At 38.6% G+C, this 27,945-nt stretch overlaps 2 protein-coding genes and 1 long non-coding RNA gene across 3 annotated transcripts in view; 1 reads left to right on the top strand and 2 right to left on the bottom strand.

Annotated features, from left to right (window-relative positions):
- Positions 1-13,551, bottom strand: part of ITGA1 (integrin subunit alpha 1) — a 166,976-nt gene extending 153,425 nt beyond the window's left edge. Inside the window, exon 1 of the mRNA XM_029217228.1 lies at positions 13,362-13,551. Coding sequence (XP_029073061.1) covers positions 13,362-13,422 — 61 coding nt within the window. The 5' untranslated portion in view covers positions 13,423-13,551. The remainder of the gene's footprint in view (positions 1-13,361) is intronic.
- Positions 1,989-3,915, bottom strand: PELO (pelota mRNA surveillance and ribosome rescue factor). Its single transcript, XM_029217229.1, has 2 exons — positions 2,909-3,915; positions 1,989-2,621 (listed from the first exon to the last, which is right to left on the bottom strand). Exons 1-2 carry the CDS (start codon positions 3,632-3,634, stop codon positions 2,190-2,192), a joined length of 1,158 nt encoding a protein of 385 aa, XP_029073062.1. The 5' UTR covers positions 3,635-3,915; the 3' UTR covers positions 1,989-2,189.
- LOC114892384 overlaps positions 4,392-27,945 on the top strand; it is a 160,524-nt gene continuing 136,970 nt past the window's right edge. Inside the window, exons 1-2 of the long non-coding RNA XR_003792711.1 lie at positions 4,392-4,605; positions 5,262-5,309. This is a non-coding gene — a long non-coding RNA (uncharacterized LOC114892384). The remainder of the gene's footprint in view (positions 4,606-5,261; positions 5,310-27,945) is intronic.

Here is a 27,945-nt window from a genome sequence, read left to right as displayed (position 1 = left end):
TACAAATTCTTAAAGATATTTTAAATATGTTATAGACATATAAACAGGCTTTCATTTAGAGTTTTATAGATAATTTAATTGAATATTGGCAGTTTAGCTCTCTTAAAACTCAAATCTTTTTCTCTATGGCTGGCAACCCTAGGCAGAGATTAACTAGCACAGGGAGAATAAGCTATTGCTTATGTTTATCAGCTTTGATTATACACAGCAATCAACTGGAGATGTTAAGATACAGATTGCAATTCAATAGGTTTAGTGTACAGCCCTGGATTCCAGTTTCTAACAAGCTCTCAGGGGATGCTGCTGGTCCATGGACCACACTTTTGAATAGCAAGGCCTGAATCAAGGGTCTCAGCCTTGATGCCTATTGGAATCACCTGTGAGCTTTAATATAATTTAAAAAAAACACTCCAGCATTGCTAGGGGTGTAAGGTTATTTAGTCTGGGGTCCAGTCTGGGTATAGAGTTTTTAAAACTCCCAAGGTGAAGCTAAGAGGCAGCTAAATTTGAGAACTTATGTCCTAAAATGTATTGGTTAGACTTACCATAAGCTTTTATTTCCCCTGGTTTTTATTACCAAGGATAACAGCGAGGAATAACCAGTTCTGCATAGATTATGAGCACGAGGCCCCAAATCTCCAAATTCTTCCTGAGAATATGATGCATTATCAATCAGGTTCTAACATTAAGAATCTTAGTGACTTCATATCTACACTCCTACCAAATTATTAATGACATACTTTTAATGATATCTTAAATATTCATGAATTATAACGAAACGACAATCTGAATTATTTTGATTAGGAAGTACAATAGACATATAAAAATGTGGTTTTAAAGTATATGGAGGTGTCTACCCCTAACTACAGATAAAAAGGTTCAGATTAGTTAGGAAGTTTAAAAAAAATAATCCCCAAACCTGGCACTTACAACAGGAGAAAGGCTCAGACACAGGACAAGCAAAAGTTTACTTAGTGTCCTTATTTGAAGCAGGCACCACTGATCCTGGAGTTACAGACTGAATTTTCACTCTTTCTTCATAAGGCCTTTCCTAATTATTTTGCTAAGCTGAGATGTGTAAAAGGTCAAGATGCAATTACATTTCAAGGCCCCCTCCCTAACTCTTGGAAAAAATAATGAAAATATTTTAAACTCTCAGCTATTTGCCGAAATTCCCTAAGTATGGTAAAGAGCTGGAGTACAAATCAACTGCCACATACTAATGATGTGACTTAAACTTTCTGAACAGGCTTTCTCACCCCTAAAATAGGGCGTAGAGAAAGTCCACTAAGAATGTAAAAGCAAATACAAATTCAAGGTAGCATTATTTAACTATGATACGCCAAAAAATAAATACATAAATGGTGTAGCAGTGCAAAGAACTCAAGTCCAGACTGGGGACTACTTCTAGGTTTGCCACTAATAGCCCATAAGCAAATCACATACCTTAGCCTCATTTTAAAAATAAAGGCACCTTAAATAGATTATCCTGAGAATCCTTAGCAGACCAAAGCTCAATGACCTAAAAATAACTAATTAAGTGCTCCTCTGAAGCAATTACGATTAGTTCTAAAGCAAAAAAACCCCACCTTGTTACTTTTAACATGATTGGTTTAACAAGTCTCTTAAGAAAAACACATTTTAAAGTTGTCCTCAAGAAAAGTCTTCTAATTATTTAGCTATCATTTAAAATAGCAAATAAATTTAAAAATTAAAAAAAATGGAATGTGGGGGGAAATGGGGAGAAAAGGATCATTAAGAAAACCAGTGTAAGAACACCATGCCGAATTAAAATAAACAATGTAAACTGAAGATGAGATATTAAAAAGCTTTTCCTAAGGAAAACTACTTCAAAGCATGCAGTATGGGATTTTACAGTCTATTCCAAAGAATATATGGGCATTCGTTTTAAATATACAAAATGTTTCTAAGTACTGCGAATAACTCATAATTCTGAAAAAAAATTTCCCAATTAATAAAGATGGTAATACATGGAGATTATTTCCTTTTATTGTTCAGTTTGAATACATGTCCTGCCAACCACAAATCACCTAGTGTGACCAAATACATGAGAAACCCCTGTAAGAATCACAAAGTGCCACTTTTGCAGCTTTCTGTCACAAGGATGCTGAGAAAATCTAACAGTGAAGGAGTGAGACACACGTTGTCTCGATTATTAGTTCCAATCATTAATCTTCTTCAGAACTGGAATCATCCTCTTGGTCAGAGAGTTCAGGGACAGGGAAGCGAAGAATGGCAGCTATCCCAGTCAACTGGCTGAGCTGTTCCCCAGACACATGAAGACTGGAGAAGATCCTAACAGAGCCTGCGTTCTCCTTCACACTGTCCACCAGCCGCACGTACCGGCTCCGTGTGGCTACATCCTGGTGCCTGAAGAGCTCATCGCTGATGAGCAATGTGTCAACTGCCATGGCCTCATTGGCCTTCTCCACCTGCTTGAGTCCATAAAAAGCTCGGTCAGGTTCATGCTGTAACATTTTATAGAAGTCATCCAAGGCTTTTACTTCCCCAGCGGCTTTAGTGTCTGAAAGGCGGCTAGCTACTGTAGGGTCACAAAGGGCCTCTTTCAGGGAGTACTTGTGTCCAGAGGAGGCATGTACCTAGAATCACAATTACAAAAGTTAGACAAAAGATCTCTTAGAGTACCCATTAAACAGCCCACAATGACCTCAAGCCAAAAACACTGGTAAGGCTTTATATGTTTAAGGATTTAAGCCAAGTTTACTATATCAATTTGCTAGTCTCTTTTCATTTCATGATCTCACTTACAATCCCAGTCAAGTTAAACCTTCCTCCTCTTGTACTTTTCCTGGTTCTAAAACTTTAGGAGTCATTTACATAAACCCCTCTGCCCATTCTTAATTATCCCTGGGTAAGACTGTTTTACCTGAAGGAATTTGGACCGGTTTTCCAGGAGCACTTTGTTGTCCGTCTTCACTGCTTGTTGAAACATGTAGTCGCAGAACTGCTCCCTCACAAATCCTGGGCTGGCCACCAGGACGCACTTTACAACATCAAAGTGTATGTGGCGCTGGATGGCCTGGACCACCTGTTCATAGAACCGCTCCAAGGCCCGGTCGTGCTGGGAGCAGTTGCCTTTCCGTTTCCTAGGGATGTTCACTTCCACCTTGGCCCGAGTGAGGGTCATGCTGGGAGTGACTAAGCAGATATGAGCGAGGCCTTCCTGCATCACCACAGCCGCTACATCAGCGCTCCAGGCTGGGTCACAGGCTTGCTCGATGCGCTCCAGAACCACACTGTCCCACTGTTTCTTGGCCAGGGTGAACTGGCGGTTGGGCTCCAGCTCGATGGTGTGGTAAGCCCCCATCTTGACATACTCATTCTCCTGGATGTTAGTCCCCTTGACCCGCAGCTGGCAGGCTTGAGAGTCGAAGTCGATGGCCTCCACGCAGAGAGTGAGGGTAGTGCGGACCCGGTTGCTCCCTACGCTGCCCGTGGAGGACTCCGTTTGTACCTTGCGGATGGTGGAGGCGCGCAAGCTGTCGCCCACCTGCACTAGATTGTAGGTGTGCCACATGTCCTCAGGTTCCTCGGGAACCAGGGTCACCTGGCCCGCATTGTCTTTCTCAATGTCCTTCCTCACGAGCTTCATGATCTTGGCAGGGGCTCACCGCCAGAACAAGAGGAACCGAGGGGATCGCCACAAGGAAAGGGGTAGGGAGGGGAAAGTTTAGGCCGTGAAGGGGACGGGGTCCGGTTCCTACAGGCACTTGCCTGGCGGGAAGGAAACACTTTCTATATGACTCTAGCGGCTGGGGTGAACACTTACTTTAGCCCTTCCTTTTCGTGGTCTCGGGGCGCGCCGCGTCGGACCGGCGCAAGAGACACCGGCGAACGAAACACCGGCGAACACCTTCTCCGTGGTTCCAGCCGCCGTACAGATCAAGAGGCCGATGCAGTAAGGGCGCATGCGCAGCCCACGTCCTGCCTCCCGGCGCACGTTTTACGTCCGCAACGGGGAGGCGGGGCCGCAGCTTGCGCGTGCGCAGGCGCACTAAGCCGGGAGGTGTTTCTCGGAGAATAAACGACCCGAGGGAAGTGTGCGGAATCTTTGCTGGCGAGTCATTCGTATTAATGCTTAACTTGGACGTCCTGAGTTTTCTCTTCCACCCCTGTTTGTGAAGAATCTGGGGAGTTTGTGAGTGCAAACATATATATTTTTTTCAGCTGTGTGCGGTTGCCACGCTACACCTTCTCCCGCCGGGTAAATACAATTTCAAAACTTACGGAAAAGTAAAAGGAACTCAGAAAAGTGCAGACTTGGCCCCAAGGTCCAAACTACGGCCCGCTTTGCTCCTGCCTTATCCGCACTCAGACGCCACACGCTTTTTGGAGCTGGTCTGTACAGAAGCTGTTTCTTAAGAACGACTGGTCATGGTGCGTCTGGGCCGTGAGTAACGTGCCCAGCTGTTTTCTGCGCTTAATTAACCAAGTCTGCATGATCTGATTAACCCAGATGTTAGAACATTGATCCCAGAGAAAGAAGAAACCATCTGTGGAATTTACCCCTGGATGGACCTCTCAGTTGCTTGATCTGATGTCCTGAGAATCCCAGAATCCAAGGTTGGCAGACTCAGCTTTCCGCAGCTCAGTAGCCTGTGAAATGTTTACGGGGCGGAATTGGGTCTCGGTAGTTTAGGACGGGATCTTCACTGTCAAAGCTGAGCTGAGAGCTGAGGATTGGGGAAGTGGGGAAGGACTGTTCTACTATGACCGACCTTGATTGAATAGCTACAGAATTCATTGCTAAGAAAAACCTTACGTCACTTAACATTTTGGGGGGGAAGGAGAGGCGGGGGAGTTTGGGAAGTGGGGCTTGCTTCTTAAAAGGACCAGTGAATAGAAAAAGCCTACCAAAGTTTTCTTGAGAGTTAAGATGGGTTGGAGAGAAGAGGGCACAAATCTTCCCCATTCGCCTTCCTATCTTATTGCGTATGGCATTTAAAGGGAAGCTTACCATCCTGAACTGGTGAGACAGGGATGAAAGGGAGCAATATGATGTTGGCACAAGTCTTGATACTCAGATCTCAATTAACTTCCTCAGAGATTGTCAGGGGATACATAGGTCCCCTCCAAAACTCTAGTGTAAATTAGAACCAATATTTTGTGGCCTCTCTTCTCCCTCCTTCTCTTTCTGTACCTCCTTCCTTCCCCACCTTCCTATCATACTGAGTGCCCTTCCAAAGTTCCTAACTCAGACTGCCTTCTTCTACTTCCAGGAGAACCCAGCAGCTTTTCACTGAGCAAGGAACTGATCACACTAAAGTGTGAGTATGGCTTGTGTCTCCAAAGGACATGTATCTTTTTAAAAGGTGCTTGTTAAGCTACAAGAATTCTTAACGGGTAGAGTGAATGTGTGTGTGTGTGTGTGTGTGTGTGTGTGTGACACAGAGAGAGAGAGAGAGAGAGAGAGGGAGAGAGGGAAAGGAGGAGATGCTTTGAGATACTCCTTGATCACCTTTCTAAGTATAATCATCCCCCTCTTGAAAAATCTGCCAAGGATCGAAAACCACAGAATCACAGTGATAGGCACACAGGGACCTTAATAAATGTTAGGTTTTTACTGAAGAGCTATCACTTACTGAATATTCACCTGGTACTTTCCTATGCTTTTTCTAGTCCTCACCTGTAAGGTAAATATTTGTTATCCTCATACATAGATGAAGAAAATGAATTACAGAGAAGTTAAGAAATGTATTCAAGATCACATAACCAGCATTCAAATCCAGGTCTGCTTAATTCCACACTTTCTCTTTCCACTGACACAATTCTACATTTATGGATGCTTGAACTCATCTCTGCAACCCCAAAGATTATGTGCTATTACCCACTGCCATTTCCCCTTAACTCTCACCTTTGCCAGTTAAACAAAGACTCACAGCTTAGGAACCAACCTAGGGCATTTGAAAGGAAGGTCACTTCCTTGCTCTTTTATTACTTTAAAACAGTCCTTATATTCTTTTCAATGTAATATTCCTTTTGCTCAGCCTAGGTCACCGTTGTAATTCTTGAGAAAGATCTAATACTCTACTTTAGAAAAATACACACATATTTCTACATTGAGAATCTATGGGAAACCCCCATAGACTGTTGATTCTGTGGTTCTTTTGTTTGTTTGTTTTAATTATGAGGCACACTGCTTTGGGCTGTCTTTTTAAATATAAATGTGCTTCAGTGATTGAACATACCACAAAACTTTTCACAGAATTATCATTTAATCTGAAACATCTGTAATAGAATTTTCTTTTTAGTAACTTGAGCTTGTTCTTGAATGATCAGGTGTTTTTCTCCTAGATTTTGTGTTATAACTTAGTCTTTCTAGATCAGTCATTACACTTTCGAGTTATTTGGGGTTCTCATTCCCTATTAATTAAAATCCAAATTCCCTGGCATTCAAGGCTTCCAAGACATGGCTTTACAAGCTTTATTTCTCCTTTAATTCAGAGTTTTTGATTTGTCTATCACTGATATCCTAAAATTAAGAAGTCACATTCTGTTTTATAATGTTACTAACAATTTAAAAAGAAGATTACTCTTAAAGTAAGTTTCTGTAAACCTCTTTCAGTTTTTTGAGATAATCCATGCATAGATAAGAAAATGATTAATTTTTAAACACATCTTAACGAGGAAAAGGTCTTAAAGTGTTCAAAAATAATGTATGATGACAATTAGTTTTATTATACTTGGTTTGGAAAATCATCTTTACAAAATAAATAGCTAGCACTCTGATTATAAATATCTAGTGAAAATAGCAATAATTTATTTAGAGAGAATGTGCTAACCTTAGATTGTACAAAGATGCCTATGTGACCTCCACAGGCAAAGTTAGTGGTCAACAGGGAGGGCTATTCAGCGAATTCAGGCAAAATGGTGAAAGGGAAAAGGTAAAGGTCTTTTTTTTTTTTTCTTTTTTAAAGGAACTTGCTGTACTCACTTACTATCTAAATTCCTGTGATTAAAAATACTTACTTGCAACTGTCACAGAACAATACAAAGCTCCTACCAAATAAATAATTTTATCAACAAAATGTGTGTGGGGATGTTCCTGTTTGTATGAATCTCTGTACAGTACGGGATCATTTTATTAAAAATATTACAATAAAATATATAATTTTAGGAACTGGTCAATACCCATGCATTTTCAAACTGTAGTACTTGGCAAACTAAAAGTATATAGTTAATAAGAAAATTTTGAAAGTACATTGTAATTTGTATTAATAGTATAGGATTTATAATAAAATATGCAGACCATTCATCTTAATCATTTGAGGTTCTAATGTGATTGATTTAAGTGTCCTATTTAAATTTAAGAATTTACATTTATTTCAGCAGATCTCAGATAGTTCATAGAAAAAAGCATATGTCTTCACTCCTTTTAATATTTGAATTATAATGATTTTTCAAATCAGATTTCTCACTTAATTTGTTTATAGAGCTCTACATTTGGATAAAACAATATTAATGCTTTTGCACATAAAATGAATTCTTAATACTAACCAGTACATATATTGTAATCTCCTTTTAAGATTTAGTTGACTTTTTCATCTTCCTTTTAAGTTATAGAAGACGTTAGATAAAAATTAGGTCCCTTCAAATATACATGGCCCTAGCTCTAACCACCAATATGATAGAATATTAGAGACATTAGAGCTTGCCAAAACTAGAGTTATTGATCCTGTGACCTGGAACATTTTTTTATTACTTTTATTGTCACTTTTCTCCTCCTGAAGCTTCCTTTTTAAAGGGAGAGTATTCAGAGGAAGGTCTGCTCTTGGGATCTGGTGAGGTTGCTGGTGCCAGAGGAGCAATTATCCCCTCAATTAGATACAGATTTGGCTCTGGAAGAGAACTGAGAAGGGGGACAATGTTCATATCTTTGTACCTAGAAGGAGTGTGTCTGAAATCTTATGATGCATGTTTTAAAAGTACAAAGAAACGTGATAGAAAATTGCATGTAGATATACTGCATGTTATTTATTATAATTTTCAGATGTATATTTTCCCATATTTCAACATCTCTTGAAACTTGGAGGCATCTAACCATTTAGCAATTATAATTGGATTGGCAGTACTTTTCTTTCTTAATAGTACATAAAATAACGGTGCATCATTCAGTTTATGGTGTCTTCCATTCAGTTAGATATAAATATGGGTAGATGGAAATATTCCAGGTGGGGATATAATTAAAAGAGACAACCTGACCGCTTAAGTATTTTATGAGTTTGTCTGTAGTCTAGTCTTTTGTGACTCGTTCAATAACAAATTTTCAAGTGACTATTATTCTAAGATGGTAGAGATAATGAACAAAGACCCTATCCTCACAGAGCATACAGGGAGCTGGGAAAACAGACAATTAGATGTTTAATTTTAATATGTGGTATGTAGAAGCAAAAGTGCTAAGGGCCTACAAATCTCTGGGGGAGGGGTTCCAATCTACTCCAGTGGGTTCTTGGAAATCACATTCATATGGGGACTTGAGGACCAGTAGCAGTGTAACTGCTTATGCAAAAGCCTGGAGACTGCAGAGGAGCTGGCACAATAGAGGAGCTGAAAGAAGGTTAATAATCATGAGGATGAGAATATATTCAGCTCATTTACATCTGTTGATACTCTACTGTACTTGCTTTGAGAGCGAATACAATTCACCAGTCACAGACCACTCTGAATAGGCAACGTATTCTGACTTTAGCATTGTGACAACAGTTCCAAATATCTTTCATCTCAATTTCCTAACATGAATTCAGATACACTATTTTGTATTTCATACCACAGAAGAGCAGTGTAGGTAAAGAATAGCATTTTGATGCCTAATTTTCTGAATATATTTAAAACATGAGCTCCTTTATTTTATGAAATACTTAAGGGGCATATTAAAATTCAGCAAGTTCTAATCCAGTGGGAAGTTTGTTGGGTTTAGGTGTTGGAACACAGGTAGAAGAACATCCATCTAAGGAAGTAAGATCCACAGTTATAAGTGGTGGTCCAAGAGCCCATGCATCAAAATAGCATCATGACAGCAGGGAAGAAAAATAGGCAAACTAGTTCGGCATATATATTTTATTGCTACTGTCACTGTCTATTTATTAAACAAACAAAAGTCCTATGAATTTATCGCTGGCTTTACAGACATCATATATTGACTTAAATATTTTCACTGTCTTCCATTGTGTGTCATTGGAGGTCATTTCTTTGTTATGGGTAGGTGGCTGACTTCCTTCCATATCCAGCCATTAGCTCACTTCTTTTAGAATAGGAAATCTTGCCTGTGAAAAAAGTCACAAAAGACGACTCCTGCTTTCAGGCTAACTAAAATGTTTCTAGGGAGGAAAGATATGTAACTCAATTAGGGATAATTCTATATTTGTATTCTTAATAACCAGAGATAGTAGTCTTATTTGAGTTACAATTAATGTAGGGAGGGACATCATCTAATTTCACTATATACCTAAAAGTCATGGAAATAACAGACTCACTTCACCATTAATTAGATCTTTATCAAAGTCTTTTAGACAATTATGCTTGGATTTAACATTTAGAGGGCTGAGCAAGAGAGAAATGGACGTACATTTAGACAGCCTGGTATATTATTTCAGAGCATGAGAGATCTGAACAGGCTTTGCAGTTTATTAATTGGGTGACTTTGGTCAAATTAGCCTCTTAGTATTTTGGTTTGTTCATCTCTAAAATATGGATAATAGTTCCAGAATTTTCCCTTTTTTGAGGTTAAAATGTAATATGTGCAAAATTCTTGGCACAGGGCCTCTTACCTAATACATTCTCAGAAAATATGTGCCTTTCAGCAATAAGTTGTGCTAGTATTTCTCTGTTATTGTTTGTCTTGACCCTTGTCCCCTGAGAGTTTGAATTCTGCCATTTGGACATGGCCAATGGGATGGCCAGGCAAGGCATTAGGGGGTAGAAGGAAAAGCAGGGGTATTCATTTCCCCTGCTTTCTCCCTGCTATGCTTCAACTTTGGCACTAGCTGCATTCTTCTTATGGCCACAGCTCCTGTCCAGTGGTCCCCCTCCCATAGCCAGAGTTCACAGTCAAGCTGACACTGCTGCCTTCTCAGGCCTAGGAACGGCAATGGCTTTTCTTCTCATGTTGCTTCAGGTACTTTCTTTCTACTATTGCTCATTCTACGTGCTCCAGCCATCTTTTGTCAGTTCCTTTATATGCTTCTGCCAGCAGTCCCTTGATTTAATTTTTTTCAGTTAAATCCTTTATATATGCCACTAGTTTTTTTGCTGGGACTTTGACATATATAAAATAACAATAAAGGGCTTCCCTGGTGGCACAGTGGTTAATAATTCACCTGCCAATGCAGGGGACACGGGTTCGAGCCCTGGTCCGGGAAGATCCCACATGCTGTGGAGCAACTAAGCCCATGCACCACAGCTACTAAGCCTGCGTTCTGGAGCCTGCAAGCCACAACTACTGAGCCTGTGAGCCACAACTACTGAAGCCCACACAGCTAAAGCCTGTGCTCTGTGACAAGAGAAGCCACCGCAATGAGAAGCCTGTGCACTGCAGCGAAGAGTAGCCCCCCTCGCCGCAACTAGAGAAAGCCCGCACACAGCAACAAAGACCCAACACAACCAAAAATAAATAAAATAAAATAAATAAATTTTAAAGCTTAAAAAATAACAATAAAGACTTTATTTGGACTTAGAGAAGGGCATCTTTCTTGATGAATCATTTTTAAATGTTGGGAAAAGCTAATACAAGGCAGTTCTAAATATAATGGGAAGTTTACTGGGATGGTTTGTTGAGTAGGTGGTTATTGGGATGTAAACCCAGCTTTGAAGACTGGGGAGAGTTTGTTTAGATGGCAGGGGGTGGTAAGAAAGAAGGGTGGAGTGCTCTTCTAGATGCAGAAAACAAGATTACGTGCGCAGTCCTAAGATGAGCATGAGGATTAGGGGGAAATAAGGAAGTGGGACTGCCTGTCAGGGGCAGTTTATGTTCAGAGGTTTTGGTAGGCAGAACAATGGTCTCTCAAATATCTTCATTTCCTAATCCCTGGACCTGCAAATATATTACCTTATATGGCAAAAGGGATTTGGCAGATATGATTATATTAAGAATCTTGATATGGGGAGATTATCCTGGATTATTCAGGTGAGCCCAAAGTAATTAGGATTTTAATAGGAGGAAGGAAATAAGGTCAGAGTCAGAGAAGAAGGATATGTGATGATGAAGCAGAGTCACAGGAAAAGATTTGAAGATGCTGCTTTGCTGGCTTTGAAGATGAAAGGTGGAGCTGCAAGCCAAGGAATGCAGGTTGCCTCTAGAATCTGGAAAAGGCATGGAAATGGATTCTCCCTAGAGCCTCCAGAAGAGATGCAGCCGTGCTTGCATCTTGATTTTAGCCTAGTGAGACTTCTGACCCACATAACTGTAAGATAGTAAATTTGTCTTGTTTTAAGCCAGTAAATCTGTGGCAATTTGTTACAACAGTAATAGGAAACTGATAGAGGCATAGTAGGTGACAGAGGGTGCTGGATTAGGGCAGACCCTGAAAGGTCAGTTGAGAATTTTCAATTTTATCTGAAAGATAACAACCACCAAAGATTTTTGACTAAAGACTAAGGTATAATGAAAATTATGTATTAAGAAGATGAATTAGAGGTTAAGTTCAGAATGAAGACAAGATGATGAGTTCTGCAGTACTGTGCAAGGGTGGGTATGGTGATAAGACCCCAGATTAGTTGTGGAATCTGAATTGATGAGAAGTTTGTTAGGAAGCTGACAACATGATGACTGACAGGGTAACCAACAAAGGAAAGGAAGAAGTCAAATTTCAGATCCTTATTGTGTTGTGAAATGGGCATAAATATAGCACATATAAGGAACCTGTTGATTCTGAGATAAAAACTTTAAACTCTAAATTTCAATATGATTGAATAATATATGTGTATAGATATAGATATAATACATATATATATACACACAAAAGAGAATTAAATGTAATTTAGAAACGTGTATGCATTATTTTCCTTTAAGTTCCTTCTTGGATTTAGCAAGGTTTATTACCCCCCAACAATTGCAGAAAACCCACAGTATACAACTTGTGGCTGTTTTAGGCATGGGGAAATAAAGTAGTTGAATTTAAAAAATATATATATATATGTATAAGAAATTATAATTTGTTTCTGTTTTTTCAAGTTTCATTGTCTTTTTAGAGGATATGCAGACCTCGTTTGATCATTTCTGCATTAGTGACTGCTTATTTAGTAAAATGAAAAAGGTACAACTTGAGTAGTTAGTAAACCATTCATATTTTGCACAACAACAAGAAAAAAATGCAAACAACCTCCAAAAAATTTGAGCTGGAGAGGAATCATAGGTCAAACACATGTAAAGGGTAGTGACAGTGGCTGATAAGGTCAACCATTCACTGGCTGTAAAGTGGTTCAGAAGTTGCCACCGTTTGGATTATTGGCCCTTTTCACACAAAGCTTCACCCTATCTGCCTTCTCTTTCTTTCACCCTTGCAACTTTTCCCTCTCAGTCAGTAACTGGTAAAAAAGATCTGACCACGGGTTAATCATTTGGAAAATCTTAGAAAATGCTACAATTCAACCTTTTTTCTAAATTGAACGTAATTTTGCATCTCCACTGTGTTTGTCTCTCCTGAAAGATATCTATTTATGCACAAGTAACAATACGATATTTTGCATTTAAAAATTTAGTCGGCTGTGTGGTATTTACAAAGTAAATGTTCACTATTCCTTCCTCAATTTCAATAGGTTCCTTCTCCTGGGTCTTAACACAGAAACATCATTTCGAGACAAGAGGCAACTTTACCTTGCATTCTTCCCTTTCCTCATTTTGTAGCAGAAAATATCTTGAGTACGTGACAGCAAGAAAATGAATAATACCCACTCTTGAGTAACCTGAGGGTAGGAACTTTGCATATTATAAATCAGGTGCCCGATAGTTACCTCCCTCAAAAAAAAAAAAAAAGAAAAGGAAGGTGGAAGCTATCAGCAAAGTCCTAAAATACCACGTATATTGTCAAAACAACTTTAATTTGAAAAGTCAGTTCCACCTTGTAAAGTTTTCAGCACCGCTCCCGCCTAACATTGGGGTGGAAGGTTTTGAAACGACATCAAACGTAATTCATAACAAAACCCAAACGCAGAAACTGCTTTCTGTACTCCAACCTGCCCAGAGTACCTGGAGCGCCGGAAAGTGGATCCGCGCTCCGTTCTCCCCTCCGGGCCGAAGCTCTGCATGCCTCCCTCCCCACTTTAAGCCCCTAGTCTCGAGTCTCGAGCTCAGGAGATGCTCAGAGAAAAGCAGGGTCACTCACCGGTGAGGAGCCAGCAGCAGGCGACAGCGACCCCTGGGCTGGCGCGGCGCCGGGGGTCCATAGTTGGAGCGGCTGCAGCGCCCAGGGGACGCGCTGGATCGGAGGGAAGGACTCGGCGAAACCACGCGCTGGAGCCGCGTCGCTCTGGGCCACTCCGCCCGCCGCCGTGGGTCTCAATCGCTGGCCCCGTTGGCCCCGGCGCCTGGGAGCAGCACAGCGATTTCCTGTGTTTTCGACCAGCCCCTCTAAGTTCGATTCACGCTTCTCGCATCCCAGAGGGATTGCCACATCTCCCCGCCGTTCGCACTCTCGGGCTCTGAAATCCCACTGGCAGCCTCCCAGGCTCTGTCCGAGACATGGACAAATAAAGCCAGCTTTGCGGGTCCTTGTTTAGGCTAAAGTCCACGAGCTGCGAAGCAGACCTTAAAGGGACATCTGCCTTTCATTGAGAGGGTGATTCCGCTCCCCGCGCCAACTCCCTAAGGTAGTAGGAACGCAGCCGAGGGCCGGACCTTCGGAGGGTGTCTCCAGCCCAGTGGCTCCGCCTTCGCACCCCTCACTTCTCCCGGGGTCTGGGCAAGGAGGGCACTTTCAAAGCGCCGTGCTCCTAGGCCCTTAAAGGGAGGCTGCTTTCCTGGGGTCCGATTGCGCAGAAGGGATCGGTCCGTTTATGCAAGTGAGCAGATCTGGTAACCCCCGTGCCTCTCCTGTGGACACTTGAACTTCGCTGTCCAGCCTTCTCACACTAATAGTGGGTGGGGGCGTCCACCCCGACACGCCCCGCTGAGGGCTTGGCTTTCACTTATGGAGGGTTTCCTTCCTTTATGGCGATTCGTGGTCACAGGGAGGCTTTTCTTTGGGAAGACTGTGATAAGCCGGGGGAAAGGAGAACCAAGACTGGGGGAAAACAAGAAAGAAAGAAATGCAAGAGGGAAGCGGGAGGGGAAGGAAGGGAGGAAAACAGTCTCGTTAGAAATGGAATGTGTGTGGGCAATTTTGTTTAATCTGAATTAGGATGTTTGTACACTGGAAGTTGAATCTAATAAAGAATTTAGGGCACTGTTTTATTTCTTGTTGCTACAGACTTTTATAAGTAAGAGTGCATTAAGTCGTTTGCATGTTACTTCCTCGCTCCCACTACTCTGGGGAACTGAGAATTGGGAAGATAAGTTGGCCCATCAAAACGCTGGGAGACCCAGGCCACTTAGGAGTTTGCAATGCTTCCCTTGTCTTGTGAGTTGTACATCCTTTGAGTCAAGAGCCACAACTACATGTTAGCTTGACCGAATACTTGCTGTTTTAAATAAAATCAGCTGTGTTTTAGTGGTTTTGAGAATTTCAAAGAAGGGGAAGGAGTGGATGAGTGGATTTGTGTTTACAGGTGGTGGAGGGACTCAATTCTATGCAACTCCATTCGATTCAATTCAATTCAACTAATTACTAACTGAAAGTTTCTGCCTAGCAGGTCTAGGGCTAGGCAGGACAAGAGTGCCACCCAAAGGAGGACTCATTGCCTGGAACACGGTACAGGTGACACAGTACAGAGAATCCAAGGGAAGGGCAGGGAGGAAAACCACAAGGATGATTGAATAGATTGCCAAATAGAAGATTGCAGGGACTAAAAGTTGGAGAAGACAAAATTTTAAAAGTTTAATGAAGATCAGAAGTAGGGTGGGCAGAGGTGAAAGGTTGAAGGCCATCAAATCTCAGAAAAGGACCTATCTGCCAAAGAATTGTTCTTCTAATTTGTGAATTTGAAGTGATTCACTACTTAGTAAGTATATTAAAAACCCTGTTTCCCCCTGTTTCTAGCTCTCATATTTTCATTTCTTAGTCCTGTCTTCAAAATTGCAGAAATAAGTCTCTAGAAAAATTGCCTTGTGTTGGGACACTGTTCAGTCCCACTTGGCTTTACTTGGGCTCCTTTGCCTGCATTCAGTGCTCTCAGTACCCCAGTTTGGCTTTCCAGTCTCTCCATCTTCATTAACTCGATATCATCAACGTGCTTCCTGCTGCTCCCCTGTCTGGGAAAGCTCTGCCACAGAATGCCTTTCCTGTGTATATCTCACCTCTCTGTCTGTAGTTTCACTTATGTCTTTTGCTTCTCAGTATGACCCAAAGGGCTTTGCACAATAATCAGTAAATTCTGATTAATTGACTTACGCTTAGACGTTAAAAAATCATAATATTTTCCTAAAAATATTTCTCCAAATTGCTCAGAGTTTTCAAAAACAGATAATAGTATATGTGTGTGTGTCTATGTGTGCATATACATATATGTACACATATATACACATGCATGTATGTATATGGAATTATAGAAAATTGCAGTATATTAAATTATAAAAAATGAAAAGAGAAATTGTAAAATTATATCTTATTGAAATAAAGTAGGATTAAAACATACTTATAATCAAGGCTGTAGTTATTGGGAACTTTACCTTTCTTTGGGAGCGTTAATAAATACTTTGAATTTAAATATTTAAAAAATCTCCTCTAAGATTTACAAACTAATGGTGATAACCAGTGCTATGGCTGAAGTTAATTTTCATATGTGTTATGAATCTTATGGCTATATTTATTGATCTTCTTCATGTCAAATCAATGCAGATGTAGAAAAGTATTGCTGGAGAAGTCAATTTAGAATAAGTGTTCATTTTCTGAATTTCAATAAATCTAAACACAAATCAGTGTCAGGAAACCTATTTTCTTAACCAGTTTTATCCTGACTAACAGAAAGACATGCCATTGAGTGAACTGAGACTTAGAGAAGATAAAAGCTGTGGTCACAAACTAGTAATTAAATAAGGTCACTTGATGGCTAATGCTAAGCTCTAGACTTTATACTGTATACTTTTCGATTTTAAGTGAGACCTAATCTGATCAGATCTCTTTTAGAGTTTGGAAATATGGGTGAAAATTAAAAGTACACTGAGAGATTAGAGACTGAACTGATTAAGAATTTGGAAAGTAGAGTCTGTGAAATGAGGCAAAAGTAATTGGGGTTACTGACCAATAATCTCAAAAAGAGAAACAGATACTTCATTCCAAACTATTCTCCTTGGAGCTAATCTAATATAATGAGAAAGATTATGGTAGGTTCTGGAGTTAGACTGCGTGGATTCAAGTCCTGGAACCACCATGGTTCCAGGTGGTAGCTGTGTGATTTGGGAAGAATTATCTAGTGTCTCTAAGCCTCAGTTTTCTCAGAAGGAAAATGAGGATGAAAATATTGCCTTTTTCTGAAGATTGTTGTGAAGATTAAATGAGAGAAGCCTACAAAGCATTTAGCACAATGCCTAGATTAAAGTACAGTAAATGCTTAGTAGAAATGAATCATTCTTCCCAGTAGTAGGAGAATTAGTATTAGATTGACAGTGGAAACATAGGGTGGGGCCTCTGTGTGGTGGGCTCTATAGGAAGTGATATAATTGGATGAGCATCAGAAAGGGAACTTTAGTGATTGGCTAAAAACATTTCCATCAATTCCTATTATTGTTTCTAGAATCTTCACCTTCAGAATATTTACTTTGGATTAGGAAATTATCTTGAAGATACCCCTATAAAATGGGTATACGTTAAGATATCAGAAACTTTTATGACATTAGCAAGGATTTGCTTTTCAAATTAGCTGGCTGTCAAAAGATTATTCTTATTATTTTTTTAACAAGAGAAGAAAAAATTCATTAAGGGGTTGGGAATAAAAGAGAGTCTAGAGTTCTGCTTCTGGTGTAAGCCAGGGTTCTTTGGTAGTACAATCATGGATTCCCAAGGCCACAGCATAAATAAGGTATCCCCATCTGGGTAGGAGGGTGGTGTCACTTTTACTTAATAATAAATAATTTTTAAACTACTGTATGTTAAAATAACATTTTTATAAGAAAAATACAAAATGATGTGTTTTGAAAAGTTAAATGTGAGGTCTCAAATACATTTTAAGGCATCCTCAAAGTGTGCTTTCATTCTCCCTCTTTGACTCTGAGGATTCTGGGGTAGGTGGTATTGTCCTGAGCTGCTTCTGTTTTTACAAAGATTTCATGATGATTCAGATTTTAAAATTTACTATGTATGTATTCAGGGTAATGCACTCCAAGACAATGATACTAACTCACGGCGCTAACCCATATGGGCAGCTTAATCTAGTTCAATAATTTTTGAGTTCCTGCTATGTATCAGACTCCAGGGCTATGTTCTGCAGAGGCAAAAATGGGTAGAACAGTTGTTTTTCTACTGAAAATCTGCTGTCCATTAATTTCTTTCACTTGTAGGTAGGAACAGAAAATAAGCAGTTTTGTTCTCAATTCTAACATTCATGTGTTTCATTTTAAGCCTGTTAAATTAAGCAGTCTTGTGAAATTACCACATTAGTTGTTGCTGCTTCAACTTAAGAACCCATGATTGCTTCTTCTCTGGCCAAAATAAAGTTGTATGTATGATGACAATGATGTGGGGCTTGAACTTCATCACCAACCAATCTTTTTTGTTGTTATTGTGCAATGTTCTTGTGTGAATGTTTTTTCACTTAAAATATAAAATAGGTGTTCCTCCCGCTCTATTTCCTGGACAAGTCTGTGCCAGAAACCTGGTCCAAAGACATTTGGGCAATGGGTACTTATGAAAAAAGTCTGATTTCAGAATCCTGGTGAGGGACAGATCTTAACACTGTAGGAAACTTCTCTAAAACTTCTTGGCAGACTTCAACATAAGTGAGACAGTAAGACTACAGTGGGAGAGGGAGTGCCGGGTGGTGCCCTGGCAAGAATATTCACTTTGTGGCACTGACTCAGAATAACCAGTACTCAGGAGCAGTAACATTTTAGCTGTGTTGCTGGATCCCTTAATTTGAAATGTGAGTTAATTATATTTTAAGATATTAGGCAATTCTAGAATTATTTGAGCAACTTGATTTAAATATTTTTCTTTAGCCAATTTCTAAAAAGTTAAATTAGAGATGGACTCTAAAGTCCCAGGATTATAGCAAGTAAATGATTAGTTAGTAATCAAACCAGGAAGATAGGTATTTCTTATAATAGGACTGGGTCACTAGATATGTATGTATAAAAATAAATACATCAAGAGAAAGAGTATCTATTATTTGGCTCTGAAATAATAAGTAAATTATTTTACAAATTATGTGGCTATTTTTCTTCTGCTTTACTAGACTATAATCTATATCAAGACAGTCAATTAGTCATTTTTATTGCCTGCAAACATCTGCCCTCATGTAATTCATTCATTCCAACATTTATGGAATTAGTTCTGTGCAGCAGGAAGTCTTCTGGGTCCTGCAGATTCAGAGATGTTGAAGTGTGTGGCCCTACCCTCAAGAAAATTCACAAGCTACCTAAATATATGCATAGAAAGATATTTCTAATTGCATCTGTTGAACCCTAGAATAGAGGGTAAAGTCAACGGGAAGAAAAAGACCGAGTTTCAAAGAGATGGTGGCACTGGAATTTAGCCTTGCAGGAAGTGGGCAAAGGTTTCATAGATGGAAGAAGGGTCATGGGCATTCTAGACACAGGCAGCATGAAATGGATGAATAGAATGGAATAGAAGGTAGGAAAGGCAAGTGAAGTTGTGACCAGATGCGAAAGAATCTTGGAAGGATGTCAAGGAATATGGAATTCTTATAAGCATAGAATATTTTCATAGTTCTGAGTGACATATTCAAACATGTTTTTTATTCTATTTTTATTTTCTTATTTGTTTCCTGAAGTGGCTTCATTTGATCTAATTTTGAAATATATTAGAGGAGATGAAATATATTAAAGCCGTGAAGCACACTGTGAAACTTTTATCCCCTAAATTTTTATGCAGTGCCTTCCTTAAGGAAATTTATTGTTATTTATTATCAATAAATACAATTACATGCACTATTAGGATAAAGGTGGACATTTGTCTGACAAAACAACACGGATAGCCTAGAAGAGTAATATTCGGTGGTTCTTTTAAAGTTTGAAGAAGATGAAAATGAAGCCACTTATCATGATGCCTAAAAGAAGTTTTAAGTACTCCAGTTGGACACCATATAATAGGCATTTAAATATTAGTTAAGATATACTACCAATATTGGCCATTTTAATCTTTTTGGTCCCAAAGTAGATCAATGGAATGAAGGCAGCCATGAACTCCTAATCATCCAAGTCTTTGTTCTGTGGGGTGAGGACTGCTTTTAAAGGCCCTGCCCTGAAAGAGGAGGTGTGGGGCTTTTCATGAAAGATAGCCATGACTAGTTGATCCCCCTCCAGGAAAGGAAACTGTGGGCAGCCAAGAGGATGGAGCCAGAGATTTTGAGTTAAAAGCCACTAAAGTTGCCAGGGTAAAGCAAGAAGGAACAGCCAAGTGTGAGTAAGCAATGAAGACAGAAGCATTGTGGAGCAAGGTTGGAACCAGAAGGCTTAGAAAATTCAAAACTAAGGCCATAAATACCAGGATCTGCCCTGATTTTTCTTTCATTTTGGTCCAAATGTGCTACAAAGGCACAAGAGTTTAAAGTACCTACTATGGACTTACGGCTAAATGTATCTGAGCCATAAAATGTAATGGGACAAGTAATTGTAATATTAAGTGTATTAGTAAGGCCAAAAAATAAATGATAAGGTTAATTAAACAATTATATGTGTATATTGCAAGGGAGAATTCCATAATCAGTGAAATGAGGAAACTATTTTTATGAGACTAAATTTCTCTCTCAAGCCCCTTATATACAGAGAAGTAATTCAGTGTTTTCTTCTCTTCTGTTTTTTCCTGGGAATGACTTTTGAAAGTTTTTTAAATTTAATGCTTGCTGAGAAAAAAAAAAGGAAGAATATATGACCAAAAGAATGAGTTTTCCTTTAAATAAGATCTACAGAAAGTGTTGAACTCCTTGGATGAAAAAAGAGTTGTAAAGGATATAAGAATGCAGAGAAATTGGTGGATCCTGAGGTGGTGGAACAGGGCCTAGAACGACTACAAAGAATGTTAATCTCTTACGATCTTATAACTCATTTTTACAATAACCACCCTGCCAAAAACATACAAATACAAGTAGAATAAGATATTTTGATATAAATTCAATCTACCTAGAGTAACAATATTTAGATTTTCCTTATCATTTCCATAATACTTGGTTTTGAGATTGTTGTATTTTATAACACTAGAAGTTACGGAAAGTGAATCAGAATTTTCTACTTTGTGGTGATCAAAGTTAACTCTTCTGAGTAAAAATGGTATTTTTATTCCATGAAAATGTCTTAATGAAAAACTCGTTTTGTGTGAACTATAGTAATAGGCAATATTCAAACAAACAAGAAGGGAGAAGTATTTCTGGAATTATAGAGTATCTCAAAAATTCTGTTCCTTCATAAAGGCCATGAGAACTTTGGCAAAAATTGTCAAAACCAACTTATTCCACATTCTGGAATTAAACAAAGGTTGCAATTTTTTTTTTTAATTAAGAAAAACAACTGAACCTTAAAAAAACAGCAAACTCTGTGGCATGTTAATTTTCCCTATTTCCATCCCCTTCTTCCCAGCTCTGTGGTATTCTGAAAGCAAATGGCCTCACAACTAGAGTAACTGAAAATTGGCAGTCTAGCAGCCACTGTATGTGGCAGAACAGGTTTGGACCTCCCCAAAATCCCTAACCCAAGAGAATCATTACTATTTGACCTGAATGGCAATTTCCTGAAAAGTTCCATTCTCAAGATTTGTCTTTGTTTGCCTTGATTCAGAGCTAGCTCTGTGAAAGTAAACCTATTCCAAAGGCATTTGTTAAAAAAAAAAAAAATCATTGGCCATCGTTTCACACAACAGTGGCTTGAAGCATCAATACCAGTCAGGACTAACAAGAGGCTGATGAAAATGCAAAAGAAAAAACTAGAGAATAAGATGTTCATAGAGAACTTTGAAAAAGTTCTACGTATTTCTGAGAATACAGGACATGTGCTTGTGCAGGTCTATTTGTATGCTCCAGAAACACCTGAGAAGACTAATCTCTCACCTCTGGCTGACCTTGAATCTGTGCAGTCAGGAAGTAAAGGCTAAGGCAGGATTGTAAACTGCCCAGTGGAGCGTTGAAGATGCACCCTAACATGCAGAGAGAGCCCTTCAGCAAAGGCTGGGAGACTTGATGTTTCAAGGTATTAAACAGAAATCTGTATTTAATCATTAAGTGACTATTAAGCTAACCAACCAGAGACTTCAGTAGCCATAAAAAACAAAGACTTTACAGAATTAGTCTAGGAAAATCGCTCAGCAAATACACACAGCAGCAGTAGCAGCAACAGCAGCAGCAGCAACAATAACAACAGACCCTAGAAAGTGAGGTAGTTTGCAGAACCACCATATTATAATATTTTAAATGTCCAGTTTCAACTAAAAATGACACATAAACACAGGAAAAAAGCAACAATAGAAACCATCCCTTAGGAATCCTAAATGTTGGACTTCCTAGAAAAAACCTTTAAATCAGCTATAAAATGTATTATTCAAAGAATCAAACCGTGTCTAAAGAATTAAAGTATGAGAATGATTTCTCATTAAATATAGAGGATCAATAAAGGATAGATATTATTAAGAATTAGGAATTATGAAATTGAAAAATATAATAGCTGAAATAAAACATTCACTAAAAGGGCTCAATAGCAGATTTGAACTGGCAGAAGAAAGAATCAGTGAACTTAAAGAGATTATCCAGTCTGAGGAACAGAACAATAACAACAAATATAAAATAAAGAAAAAGAATAGAGCCTCAGAGACCTGTGGGACACCATCAAGTGTGCCAACATACTCATGATGGAAGTCCCAGAAGGAGGAGAGCAAGAAGAGAGTCCAGAGAGCATATCTGAAGAAATAATGCCTGAAAACTTTCAATATTTGGTGAAAAATATTAATATTCATATTCAAAAAGCTTGATGAGTCAAACTAGGAAAAAATCCAGAGATCTACACCTTGATTCATCATAGTCAAACTGTTCAATGCCAAAGAAAAAGAATAAAGAAAGCAGCAAATAAAAGTACAGTAAGTCCCCTACGTACGAATGAGATCCATTCTGAGAGTGTGTTCATAAGTCCAACAAAGTTAGCCAAGGTACCCAACTAACACAATTGGCTACATAGTACTGTACTGTAATAGGTTTATAATAGTTTTCAAACATAATATATAATAAACACACAAAATAAAGAAAACACTTTTAATCTTACAGTGCAGTACCTTGAAAAGCACAGTACTATACAGTACAACAGCTGGCATCCAGGGGCTGCCATCGAGTGAACAGGCAAGAAGAGGTACTGACTGGAGGAGGGAGAGGAGGTGGGAGATGGTAAAGCTGAAGGATCATTAGCAATAGGAGACGGAGGGCAAGCTGCAATTTCACTCACGCCTGACGCTGATGGCATAGGCTCTGGTTCCTTGCTGGAATCAATTCTATCTACGCTCTTGAAAAAACAATCCAGTGATATCTGGGTAGTAGCTCTTTCTTTCTTGTCATAGATGATACGGTAACATTGGATTACATTCTGAATGGCTGCTGCAACCTTCGTGTACTGTTCTATGTTCAGGTCCTGTTTGTCAAAAACTAACAGTGTCTCCTCAAATAAAGAAAATCCCCTTGCCATTTCCTGTGTTGTGAATCTCTTTGGTTCTTCAGTTACTTCTTCCTCTTTTCTCTCTTTGTCCTTTCTCTGGGCTTCCAATTCCATCAGGTCTTCATTAATAAGCTCCTTGTGTTGTGCAGCAAGGAGTTCAATGAAGTCATCCTCTTGCAGATCTAGCTCCAACTTCTCACTGAGGGTCACTAAGTGGCTGAAGACCTCTTTGGACTCCTCATCCACCTTCTCAGATCCACAAAAATCATGAACAAACTTCAGGCAAATGTTCTTCCAAACCCCATCAATGGTGACGGCCGTAACCTCACGCCAAGCAAAGTCAATGTTCTTTATGTCCTTGTAGGTATAAGAGTCCTTTCAAAATTGTCACAAGGTTCCTGATTCATCACTCGCCTTTACTGCCTGACGAAAAGTGTGATGTAAATCACTTTTCTTAAAAGTCCCTATAATTCCCTGGTATATAGGTTGGATGAGCGACATAATATTCAGTGGCAGATGCACTGCTTTGACGTTGGGATGAAAGTCGTCCATGAAAGGGGGGTGGCCCAGAGCATTGTCGAGCAGCAGAAGAATGTTGAATGGGACGTCCTTTTCCAAGCAATATTTCTCTATCTCCTGGATAAAGTGGTGGAAAAACCAGTCCTGGAAAATGGTCCATGTAACCCAGGCTTTGGGGTTAATCTTCCACACAACAGGAAGACAGCCCCTGGCTGTGTTTTTAAGGGCTCTTGGGTTCTCTGAATGATAAACTAAGAGAGGCTTAGCTTCATATCACTGGAAGCATTGCCACCAAACAACAGAGTTAGCCTATCATTTGTTGCTTTATAGCCTGGCATCAACTTTTCCTCCTTACTGATGTAACTTCAGTCTGGCATCCTCTTCTAGTACAGTCCTGTCTCATCCACATTAAAAACCTGCTCGGGTAAATACACTCCTTCATCAATAATTTCTCAAAGTGTTTCAGGAAATTCCCAGGCCAATACTGTATCAGCACTCGCTGCCTCACCACTTACTTTTTCATTGTGAAGGTTCAAGGTTCTGGCCTGGAACCGGTGAAACCAGCCATGGCTGGCATTAAAAGATGAGTCCTCTGATTCTTTGCTGTGTTTCTTCTTCACAGCTTCATAAAGGCTTTTAGCTTTCTCTTGAATCAGCATTAAGCTGAGCGGGACTCAACGCTGATGCTGATCCTGCATCCACACACTGAGAAGTTTCTCCATCTCCTCCATCACTTTTCCACGCTTCTTTGATGTTATTGTCAACATCACCGACATAGCAGGCTTCACATGTTCCATGATCTTGTCCTTGTTCTTTAGAATCGTGCCAGTGGTTGCACAATTCATGTTATAAGGATAAGCGATGTCTACCATCTTTTTGCCTCGGTCCACTCTCAATTATTTTCACTTTTGTTTCCATCATTATTGCTTGGTGCTTCTTAAGTAGTACCAGCTACATGACCACTGCTTTTATGCTTGCTTCTGGACATCCTGGGCTTGAAATAAAGATACTGTACTACTGTACTCCATACAGTACTGTCCAGTAAATCACACAACCACTTGTAGAGGATGCACTCACGTGACAATGTACGCCAGACACCTGAACTAACTTACGTGATTGGACATGCAAATGCACGTTTACATCTTTGAAAGTTCACAACTTGAAGGTTCGTATGTAGGGGACTTACTGTATTCATCATATACAAGGGATTCTTAATAATATTACTTACTTCTTTTCAGAAATCATGAAGGCCAGAATAGAGTAGGATGAGATTTTCAAATTTCTGAAAGAAAAAGGCTATTAACCATGTCCAGCAAAACTATCCTTCAAAAAAGATAGAGAAATTTAGATATTCCCTAATACAGAAATACTGAGATGAGTTATTGCTAGCAGACCTTCCCTACAAGAAATACTAAAGGAGTCCTTCATTTTACATGAAGACACTAGACAGTAACTCAAATTCACCTGAAGAAATAAAGAACACCAGTAAAGGTAATTACATTTGTAACTGTGAAAGAGAATACAAATGCATTTTGTTTCTTTTCTTTTATCATATTTAAAAGTAGCTTTGTAGAATAATAATTGTAAAAACTGTGTTGATGAGCTTACAATTAATAAGATGTAATTTGTATAACAATTGTAGTACAAAAGCAGAGGGGGAATGGGTCTATATTGGAGCAAAGTTTTTGTATACTATTGAAATTAATCCCAACTAGATTGTTTTAAGATGTTGATTATAATCCCCGGATAACGTGAAGAAAATAACTAAAAAATATGTAAGAGAAATAACAAGGGAATTACCATGGTATATTATAAAAATATCTATTTAACGAAACAGGAGACAGTCATGAGGAAGTGAAGGAAGTTTCCTTACACCATACACAAAAATTAACTTAAAATGTGTCAGAAACCTAAATGTAAGAGCTAAAACTATAAAACACTTCTTAGAAATATAGTAGCAAATCTTCATGACCTTGAATTAGGCAAAGGTTTCTTAGATACAACACCAATAGCATAAGTAATAAAAGAAAAAATAGATAAGTTGGACTTTATTAAAACATAAAACTTTAGTGCTTCAAATGACACCATCAAGAATGTAAAAAGGCAACCTACATGATGGGAGAAAATATTTGAAAATCATAAATCTGATAAGAGTCTAGTACCCAGAATACGTAAAGAATTCTTACAATTCAACAATTAAAAAACCCCACAAATAACCCAATTTAAAAATGGACAAAGGCTATAAATACACATGTGTATAAAGAAGAGATAAACAACCAATAAGCACATGAAAAGATGCTAAGCATCATTACTTATTGGGAAATTCAAATCAAAACCACAGTGAGATAGTACTTCACACCCACTAAGATGGCTATGACAATAACAAGTGTTGGCAAGAATGTGGAAAAATTAACTCTCTCAATAGATTGAAAAATGGTGCAGCCAGTTTAAGAATACCCAAGAGAATTGAAAAGATATATCCACACAAAAACTTATACACAAATGTTTATAGTAGCATTATTCAGAATAACCGAACAGTGGTAACAACCCAAATGTCCATGTGTTGATTAATGGGTAAATAAAATGTGGATAAATATTATGATATTGCTGAGCCATAAAAAGGAATAAAGTACTAATATATGCTTCAACATGGGTGAACCTTGAAAACGTGCTAAGTGAAAGAAGCCAGACACAAAATGCCACATATTGTGTGATTCCATTTATACGAAATGTCCAGAATAGACAAATCCGTAAAGAAAGAAAGTGGTTTCCAGGGGCTGGAGGGAGAAAGGAATCAGGAATGACTGCTAATAAGTAAGGGAATTCTTTTTTTAGGTTGACAAAAATGTTCTAAAATTAGATAGTGGGGATGGTTGCACAACTCTGAATATACTAGAAACCACTGGAATTGTATGCTTTAAAAGGGTTAATTTCATGTTATCTCAATAAAGCTATTAAAAAATAATACCCTGCTAATAAACCACAGTGAGTGAGGAGATACCCAGAGGCCTAGTCTGCGTGCACAGTAGTAGGATTAATGAAAAATGGATTCTTTTTACCTTTTGATAAAACTGATTAGGCCAGGTATCTACACTGGCATATCAGGAATAATCAGTGGTTCACAGTTGCTGCCTGTTATGCTTTTTGGTAATGTATAGAGATTTTACAGCAGAAAAGCTTGATTATAAATTGTAGTCCAAAATGTTCTGTAGCAATTTGGCTGCTGTACATATAGATGCAAGAACAAGTGAAAAATATTATGTTCTTTTTCAGTACTCAACCTGATGCATGTAAGAGTTTTAGAGAACAACGTGAAGTACTATACTGGCAATGATTACAAAACAGAAAAAACAAACCACCAGACTTCTTCAAAATAAATACTGTTTGTTTGTTTAAATGATAATGATTGGTTTCCTATTTGGTTGAGGCACTGATTCAACAGTGTCTACTCATTAGAACAAAGTGGTAGGCAATATAAAATTCACCCAGAATATTTCTGTTGATCACAAAATTTTAAGGTACTTGCATGAAGTAGAAAACAAAAGGTATAGAGCATATTCATTGAGAAAATGCTCTAGATATCAACATGAAACCATGGGCAAAGCGGGCATTACAGGGAAATGCTGTCCACTTGCTCTCAGCCCTGTCATTGAATCTGTGCTTATAACTATCTTAATGAAGTCAGATGTCCTAAAATTGAAAACAGGAAGAAATACTGGAAATAATAAGCAACTGTAGTTTGTAATTAACTCCAGTTGCTTATTTTAATAATTTTTTCAACACTTATTTATAAAGCAATTAAATGATACTCAAAGTTGACAAAATAAAAGAGAGACTCGAAATTACTATATCTAGGGGAATCTCAAGATTTTCTTACAATAAAAAAAAAAGGAAGATGACTGTTCTCCAGTCAAAAACTAATAATGAATAAATTAAGTGAGAATGATTGTGTCCTAACATATAAAACACATGTCTAACCATAAGCATGTGTGCAATTACACATGCACCCACATGCAAACACACACATCCTAGCACATCATCCAAATATGACAATGGTCTCTGCAGAAACACAGACTGAGGTTAAGAATGCTTACCTACTTAGTTATATATGTGGCTCTTTGCAGTATTTTATACTTTTGCTCCTTTATTGCCTTTACATTTCAACTTCACAGACTTCTAAGTGATAACTGTCTTTCATCATTGTTTGCAAAGATTTAATTTCTTTTGAAATTTAAGAGGAGTTATGACACTTCATAAACATTCACAGAAGGAAATCTTAATAATTATTGTTTGTATGGTTTTATAATTATTGAGAATTGTCCATTTATTATTATATTTTTTCCCATTTAGTCTTTTACTTGAATTTCACAATTTTCCCATTAGGAAGGCTGACTAGATACCTCTAATTTACTTTAGTTTTCAGAAATTTGGAGCCACACAATAAATGGACGTGCCAAGACTGAAAACAAACTCCGTTTTGTTTTGTTTTGTTT

Source organism: Monodon monoceros, unplaced genomic scaffold (genome assembly GCF_005190385.1).
Source record: "Monodon monoceros isolate NGI ecotype Baffin Bay Population unplaced genomic scaffold, NGI_Narwhal_1 Super_Scaffold_12, whole genome shotgun sequence".
Taxonomy (NCBI): domain Eukaryota; kingdom Metazoa; phylum Chordata; class Mammalia; order Artiodactyla; family Monodontidae; genus Monodon; species Monodon monoceros.
Note: the sequence above shows the minus strand (reverse complement) of the source record. Positions and strands in the feature narration are given on the sequence as shown.